Genomic DNA, 9,345 nt, shown 5'->3' on the forward strand with positions numbered 1-9,345 from the left:
TCATAGAAATAGAGTAGAAATAGATGTGGGGGACCGGATTATGCAAGAAGTGGAGCATCTATAAAAAGGCTCACCAAGAAGCTTTTTGCAGCAAAATTGGTTGTTGAGTTTGTTGCTTTGGATGCAGAAACAATGAGCCATGCAGAAACAAAGAACAGCGAACAGCGGTTTTCACATCCCTGCAAAATATGTCTACTACATGACTCATGATGCTCCTGTTCTATTGCTAATAGCTACTCTGAGCAAAACATCTGTGTGGCTGTGTTCACGTTTTTCTCTCCAGTGCCTAGCGTGCTCATTATTCTAACCTGATAGTCTATACCTGGCCCTTGGGTCTCCAAGATGGCCGCAGTCACAGATAGCTGTGCTGATTCCTCTCTCTGGTTGGTTTCCCTTCCCTTCCAGAGGCCTGTCTGTGGCCATGTCACTTCTAAAGTAATTCTCCCTCCATTGCTTGGTGGTGTAAGGGGCCTCTGATTGTTAAATGAAGGCCCTACTACAATAAAAAAAAAAAGAAAAGTGTGCTTTGCTGAGGTCATTCTTTATGAGCAGACAGGTAACAAGGATTTACTTGTCTCATCGTTCCCTGTTCCTTCCCACAGGGCTAGAACTTCTGGGAATGCACTCGTCTTCAACCTGAGCTCTGTCGCCACCGCTTTATCTTAACATTGCACCGGGCTTTAATGTGCGTATCTATGTGAGCTTGCATGCATGTGCGAGTTGTTTTGTGTCAACGACACAGCAACGGCAAAGCACAGAAATGCCACCCCCCAAGTCTACTGGCCACCATAGCCACAGCTACACTCACTGATCTCCAATAAAAAATTGGAGAGCTGACACTGTGGTAAACTAGCTAGTGAAAGGTAAGGTCACTGGAACCCTGATGTAATGTTACATTGTTTCTTATGGGGAACACTGCATGAGGCACAGACTTTCTACCTATTGTGAGAAAATGTGACCATGGTTCCATGGAGGTTAGTTTAATTAGAACACTTTATGGCTGTATTGTTCATATATATTGGATTTGCTTGTTGTTTATGGTAATTTATAGACTCAAATTTATAGACGCAACTGTTCAGTTGGTAAGTAAGCAGTATCTCTAAAGGTCAGTTTTAAAATGGTTTAAATCAGTTCCATTTGATCCAACTGATCTTTGACGTGTGATATACTGTCAAAAATAATGGTGTTTAATAATGGTAATTATTGCTTACACATATTAACAAATATGGAGGTGCTGTGGTTTCAAGATTATTATATCATTAGCAATAGTTTTTTTATTATAGATCAGTGGCCACACTCCAGAAAAATCCAACTGTGCTAAAATTGTGCTAGTCCTATATATTGAATGACACTGATTTGAATTAGTTTGTTTTGTATCAAAATTTAAAACTGTACCATTCATTCGCCCCATGGTGACTTCTGAGACTATGCTTTAAGGTTTACTATATGAGGCACTTAGGGTTTTTATATAGTTTATAGCTCAGTTTCATAGCTGTATAAAATGTCTTTTTTTTGCACAAGAACATACTGCTCTTAATGTTTTGTTTTTAAATAAAATTTGCATTTTGTGTGAAGAATCAATTATTTTGCAAAAACCTTGACCTCAGAATCCAGAATTGTGATGGAAAATCAAACCTGAAAATGAGTGCTTTGTTACACCCCTATTAAATAGTGTCATTGTACTATATTGATCGTTAGGTCAGGTTCCTTTGTAAAAGTTTGAACACATCAAACCAAAAATAATTACAAACATTTGCCTGAGAATACAAAGAAAATAAATTTATTCCAAACTCAATCTCTGTAACTAAACTATATGCATTGTGTGTTTTAAGAATAATACATAATGAAATAATGATGAACGTGGCTGCACGAGTTTTGTTAATTTGCTTGTTCTCCTTTTCCTTCCGCGTCAGGTCACTGCCAGGGCACTCCCAGCTGGTGCTGAGAATACAGCATCATGTGTAACTCACAGACAAAGTGCTGGGCTTGGCTGACTACTGTTGGTTTATTTGGCTTACACTGTGCAGCTGGATTGTCTCAGAACACCAGTGGGGTGGTCTGCCTCAGTACTGACTCTGCATGTTAATCTAACCTCATTTTAGCTTGATAGAACACCAGACCTTGCTAGCAACCACTCCTTATGACAGAGCAGTGTGCGATGAGAGGACCTCCTGTGGGCTGCTCTAGAATGCCTAGAGGGTGTGCGATATAGTTTGGGGCACACAGTTGGAGTCGAGGGTTCGACTTTATGTAGGCAGCGTTGCACAACAAATGTAAAAAGTTTACAAGTACATAAGGAACTCTGTTAATGTGAAAGTGTTATGTGACTCAAATAAGCACACATTCTTTTAATCAAAATGTTCTTATATGCCTCTAGAAATACAAATAATGCCAAACAACTATTTGGACAGAGAAAATCCTCTGAAAAGGCTTAATCCCATAGGTTCAAATGAGGACTTGTGAAGTACTGAGAAAATATTACATTGGATTAAATGTGAGAATTATGAATCTTTGAGGAAAAAAAAAAAAAACAGTGAAAGAAAAATGTCATAAAAATAATAAAGAAATAGAACAATACACGAGAGAAAAAGAAAACTACCAAGGGTTAATGATACAATAAAGATACTGAAAGTATAGATGTTCTAAATTGTCTGATTGAAAACTTCTCCCTAGGCTCATAAGATGGTGAATGGCATCACACTGCAACTGAAATTGAAACTGATTTCATCACAGAAGAACTGTGGTATGTATCCCTGTCCAGCTGGATATTTTCCAGCTGGAATTAATGGGGCAGAAAATAGAGTATGCAAATACAGAGCGAGGACTGCACTGAGAATAACATTTCAGTGTTTATGAAGAGGTCAGAGGAGGTCAGAGGAGGCACTGTATGTGATGTATAAAATGTATAAAAATTTCAAGCCATTTTATTATTCTCAGCACATCTCAAGTGACTAAAATGGCTTGAAGCTTGAAGATACTTGAAAGTTTACTATGAAAGCCAGTACAATATTTTTGACACTTTCAAGAAACTGTTTTCTTTCCTTCTATCAGCTTCATTAGCTAACTGACGCTGATGATAAAGTGCTCTGAGCCAAAATGGCTCCTTGCCAGTTATATGTAATGTGGGTTTGAGGGACCTTTGCTGCCACTTGACCTCTAGGCAGAACTCTCATGAACACACAGTCCCTTTAATTAAATGTGACAGAGTAGGGGTATTGGCATTCGAAAGGAGCAAGAAAAACAGAGTGTTTAGCTGCTGGCTAGCTGAAGCACTGTGGTTAGGTTAGATTCAACAGCTTCGCCATCTTGATCTCACGGCACCTCTCTGGCAATGTGAAAAAGTACATAGCAAGTGGAGAAATATTTCAAGAGCTTGGATCAAAGCATATAAACACTGACCTGAAACCAGTTTATGTTGCATTTATGTGGCGTTTCAGATTCACATGCGAGTGAAAAGGCAGTAAAGCAGGGTTTAGTACTTCTGCTGACCACACAACCTCAAAATTGCAGGTAATAGTTCATAAAAGCTGTATTTTCTTCCCCCATAAAAGAGACTGTACACACATGAAGTATTGAGCTGTATATCTCCACATTCATCTCCTGTTTACCCTCCATGCTCTGGGAGCAAAATTACCGTACATCAGCTCATATGACCCTTTCGATCTTCTTACGAGTGAAAAAGTAATAAAGATAAAGATGGGCAGGACGCCACAGAGAAACAAGCTGCAGAGAACACACACATCTTTCCTGACACATATATAAAGCCTAATCATGTTACATCACATCTGAAGAGTGAACCATTCATGGTCCCACAGGATAACACAGAGCTTTCACCTGCGCCATTATGTGCATCAGATGGCCTGTCTGGGCGGGGGGGGTGGCGTGCAGAGGGAGGACAAGCGTCTCCTCGCCTCAGGCCTGTCTCAACGGACAGCCGCCTGGCGGTAAAATGCTAATAAATTTGAGTGAGAGTGCAGAGCGGTCTCTGATCCGCCATTCTTACTGATGAATCCCAACATCACGCAGGCTGTCAATGGGCTGTCCATTTACACTCGACAGGAACAATTCTACTCACGAGTCACTCTCTCACATTCTTTCTAAAGGAGACTTTCTGTCTAAAGGTGTGCTTCTCAATAGCTACAAATGACACCAGCTGTAGTGAAGAACAGTAGGGACATAGACAGGGGAGATGTCCATGTTTAAAGCAGACTGGAGAATGGCATCTCTGTGGAGATTGAAGCTTATTGTCCCAAATTTGAGGCACAGCTTCTATCCAACCAGGCTGTGAAAACAAATGATAAAGGGACCCCAGTCGACTCAGACACTGCGACACAAGGATTGCAAATCTACTCCACCACTAAAAAATATCTTAGATACATTCGTTCATTAATTCATAGAAGAATTAATTCATTAATCCTAGCTAGAATTAATAAGCACGACATGAACAAATGTGAGCAGGGGGACAATATTAAAACCAGTGTCACTCAGTGGCTCTTCAGAAAGCTAACAAAAGTGTCTGCCAGTTAACCATGGTGATAACTACAATCTTTTAAATGAAACTGATTATATAACATTTCTTGGTGGCATGGTTACTTTGCACAATCGTTCATTTCTAAGAATGACCAGCCTCCTCTAGCCTCATGTCTTGGGCAGGTGCCTCACAGACAGCCAAAGTGCACAGCAAGCCATTGTTTTCATTACCGCAGGTGGCTGTCTGATCAAAGCTGCCTCGGTGATGTTGAAAATTGTACCTAGGCATGTGGCAATTTCCGGATAAATGAGTGATGTAGCGAATCCCTCCTTCTCCCTGTCCAGCCAGATCAGCAGCAAGGCGGGCAGCTGACCTTCTGAAACGGACCGCTTGGACCCTGAGGGTCCGGCAGCTAATGAGCACACAGCATAATGCCAATTAAAATGGACAGAGTTCCAGGTCAGTGCTAAGTGCCTATCAGAATATGATCCTTGGCTAACTGGTTGTTGGGGAGCCAGTGACTGACTAGTAAAGGTGAGAGTGCCAATCAAGAACTGAGAGCAGTTACCATCTTGACATACAGATGTAACAAACAGACCATGTTACCATGGACACCAATTTGCTCAGGAAGTTAGGAAGTTACCTGTAAAAATAGGTAGACAGGAGGGCACTTCTGCATGGAGACAGCAGTATGAATGGCACTACAAGCAAAACAAGGAAGCCAACTTATAGGCTAAAAAAAAGAACTACATATACTGTAATATTTCGGTGTACAGCATGGAAACATACTTTCACAAAATAGCAACAAGACCCTAAGCAAAATGAGAGTTTAATAACACCAGGTAAGAAGCATAGTAGCCATAAATTTACCAGTTTAGCAAGTGTAGATAAGGAAAATTTAAATTGCGCCTAACCACAAGCTAGCAAGCCTGCATGTTTAAAACCAGGAAATAAGCAATTGTCTTATAAATTCTCTTCACTGTGTCCATGACAAGAAAATATTTTAAGTGAAATGCAGTGAAATCTATGTCAACAGTCAAGTTGAAGTTTTGTCTAGCAGTTGGAGCTACCAATCAACTGTAGCTCACACCTAGTACATGTGACGCATTTTCAAAAGGCTCTGCAAACTATGGATCATAGGAGTCCATTTTCTGATGCTGTGTGCACAACTTGGGTACTTCCTTCTCAGCTACATGTTTCTTCCCCAGATAATATTACTTAAACTTGTCACAAAGGTTCCATCACGACAACAGGAATGGGACCAGTGAACACTGAGAGGACTCCTCTTGGCTCCTCTTGAATGGGCCACATGTATGACGCTTCTCTTTGGTGATTAGTGATGTAAATCATAAGTAAAACATCTGGTGCACTTACAATCCATTACAAGTCAGATATCACCAACCGACGCAGAACATGAGTGGTAATTCAGACTTCACTTTCAGTCAGCGCATTGTTTTGGATAACAGTCGGCTTGTTTCTCAGTATTCCACTTTGGGCTAAAAATATAGGCAAAAAAAAAATCTAATTTTGCAACACTTTATGGATAAAATGATAGAAACTAGATTGAACTCATGTATAAAAACATTTTTGAAACAACAGTATTATATAATTTAGTGATGACTTAATCACTAAGGTAAACAAACAAAAAAACATTATAAATCACAGTACACGTACTCTGCTTTACGCCAAAAGCTCCCTAGATTTCTTCAACGACATCATCGCCATCTAGTGTTTATGAAAACACAGTACACTACCTTAAACTTAGAAGTTCCATTAGAGAACTTTAAAATTGGATTCATTTATTTAACTTCAACCCGACTGTCTGGACAAAGTGTGCTAGCTAATAAATCACTATTTGTTTTAGTAGTATTATTATTATTGTTAGCATTATTCATCCATTATCTTTTTATAGATACATTTATTTGCAGATCATTACACATACCTGACAGTGCAACATTAAATGCGTAACAGAAGTAAAAAATCTAAGCGAAAATCTATTTCTATAGTTTATTAATAGAGAATTCTAATAACATTTTGGCAAGTTTCTTTTAAAGTGTCAACAATTCTGTGTTTGTTATCTTGTTAGTTATAAGCAGGATCGCTTGTAAAATTGAATAATACATTCTTGCAAGCCAAGCATAGAATTTCTCCTTCTCCTTAAATATTTCCCTTTTGCTGCATGACTCACCATCTTATGATGATGTTTTGCGAGTTCCTTGCTAAAATCTGGTCAGTCTGGTTATCACAGAGATGGCCACAATATCACTTCAAGAACATGCCTCAGTGTCACTCTAGCAGACTGCAGTGTAAATGTTACACAAATAGACAGAAGCGGAGTCTTTAAGACTTCAGGTTTTGGAGAAGATTGACCACTGCCACGTTGCACTAAGCAGAGCCATTGAAGCTGAACGCTGCATGGCTCAGGAGTGTTTAGCCAAGCTGCATGTAGTTCTGCTGTGCCACGTTTACTCTTGCCGGGTGTGGAAAACTCTGCCGACGCTCTGTCTTTTGAGCAACATTTCAAGGAAAACTTAACTCATAATTTACCAGCCATGAGGTATTACATGCTCTGTCTCCCAAGTGTCTGATGACTAAGTGAATTTTGCAGTCTCTGAAGCAAACTAATACATGTATAGCAGCTATTTTAACATAAGTGTAAAATGTAATGTTTATAATTATATCTAGCCATCTTGTGCACTGTGGCTACAAATGACCGCAAATGCCCGCCTACTAAACACCTGTAAAGGACCCAGGCTAAATGCTTTTATACCTTGTTGTGTAACGGATTGAATGGCTAACAAACCCAGATGGTTTGGAAGGCTGTTCAGCTTTTGGCCTTATTCTTGGCCCCTACTGTTCCCAGATTAACATCACAACACTGCATCATTCCAAATCACACCCTGGTGCTGTATTTATTAAGGTGTGGCCATGCTGAGATGACTCTTCTGCTACATGCCTGAGAAGTAGCTCTGTGCAGCTATTTTACAATGCATTATTATTTACTTAGAATTTTGTCCCTCACCCCCATACTGGGAACATGCACAAGATTAACTCCCCTGTTGGCCACTAGTTTACATTTTCATAGGGCTGATTAAAATCCCAAAAGGCTAAATGCCATTTTTCAGTGTCAGGGTGACAAAGTAAAGTACAAGAAGAAAATGATCTGGTAAGAATCTGAACACCCTTGGAAACTATCAACCAATGTTACTATGGAACTACCAGTCCCAACATTTTGTTTTCTGTTTTGGTCTCTCTTATAAAACTGCAGCACAGACCTCACTGCATCTAAGCACCTGCATCTGACACCTTAGTTCAACCAGAACAGAAGAAGGCCTTGCCAGATCAGCTGCTCTTACTGACATTATAGCATAAGTACTGGAACCAGAGAAAGGCTACAGCCAACACAACAGAATGTGTGTTTACAGGGGACTGGCACCTGGGAACTATCTACTGACAGTCAGCTATGAGGGGTGTGATATGATACTGCACACCAGAAATGTGCTGACACTAAAAATGAACAAACACCCGATTAGTGTAGCAACTATTGGCAGCGAGACAGCTAGCGAGATGCCAATTATTGACAATGACTGCCATGCAGTACAGGACATAGAAACCTGTTATAATAGCAAAACCAGTTATAATATTCAACTATGCTTTAGCTATCTTAGTTTACTCAGTTCATTCACAAACATGTGGACACCAATTTGTATTAGAGTTGTACTGAACAGAAGCTGTGAATTAGATTCTGGTCCATTTCTACAGCTGTCTGGCTTTATGGTGTGCAATCTTTTGACCAGGAAGCTTCCATGAGCCCAGTTATCTTTTGTGAACGTAGCTAGCACGTAGCCAGGACACCTCCCACAGTCAGCTGTTATGTATACTTTGGTTTGTTTGTGATAACAGACTAAAGACAAGTATGAGGAACAGTCAATCCTCTCTTCATACTGACACAGACACACACTTGTCTACAAACTTAAAAAATACAGGTGTCTATTAGCACAATATAATATCTGATAAAGTGCAGCAATCCCCTTTACTGCACCAAAAAACCTTTAAAAAAATGTTTAACAGCCTGGACGGACATCAGAATATAACACAAATGGCACTGTAGATCATTTACGAAAATACCCATTGTACAAGTTACTCTCAAAGGGTCTGCAGAGCTATAAATCTGCAAGGCTAGAACAAAGTTGTGATATATACATTTACTTTGACCCAAACGCAAGGCGTAACTTAAAAGTGAGGGCTGTAACGCTATACAAAACATGTATGACGCGCCATCCTAGTGAGCTAAGGTTACAATATAAGGAAAAGTTATATAGCTAGCACATGGCATGAATGTTACACACTCACCTGATTTGGGTCATCGTAATATACACCGACAGAACACAGCTTTGGACAAATACTACAGCTTTCGGTGAAAACAGTTCCGCTGTCCTTGTAAGATCCTTTTTTGAATTTGTATGCAATCGTAAGCTTTTTGACCGGGGGTGATCCGGTCCGAATGACGATCTCAGAGAGAAGCCCGGAGTAAAACAAGAAACCAGCAACGGTCAAAATCAGACAAATGACCAAAAATAAAATCAACGTTAGAATGACAAAGTCGGACATTTTTTTTCGGTTATCCTGTTTTTATGTTGTGGGTAAGCGAACGCACAACCTTCGATTATTGAGATGTTAGGCAGCAATTATTAAATGTGCCGGACAGTTAAACGCTAAACGAGTTTAAACACTGAAAATCCTTAGTTACTGTGAAGGGACCGGTCCTCAAGCAAACATTATTCTCGTGGCGGACTATTGACAGAGCAGACCGCTTATTTCCCACAACACAGAGTCGCTTCCTGGTTATACCATGTTTCTAATTCGAAGGGGTG

At 39.9% G+C, this 9,345-nt stretch overlaps 1 protein-coding gene across 2 annotated transcripts in view; it reads right to left on the reverse strand.

Annotated features, from left to right (window-relative positions):
• Positions 1 to 9,307, reverse strand: part of tex264a (testis expressed 264, ER-phagy receptor a) — a 51,653-nt gene extending 42,346 nt beyond the window's left edge. For both annotated transcript variants that reach the window (XR_004775845.1, XM_026997633.2), the window contains exon 1: positions 8,825 to 9,307. Coding sequence is in view for 1 of the 2 variants with exons in the window: in XM_026997633.2 (XP_026853434.2) it covers positions 8,825 to 9,082 (258 nt within the window). In the remaining variant the exon portion in view is untranslated. The remainder of the gene's footprint in view (positions 1 to 8,824) is intronic.
• Between the last annotated feature and the right edge of the window lie 38 nt (positions 9,308 to 9,345).

Source organism: Electrophorus electricus, chromosome 3 (assembly GCF_013358815.1).
Source record: "Electrophorus electricus isolate fEleEle1 chromosome 3, fEleEle1.pri, whole genome shotgun sequence".
Lineage (NCBI taxonomy): Eukaryota > Metazoa > Chordata > Actinopteri > Gymnotiformes > Gymnotidae > Electrophorus > Electrophorus electricus.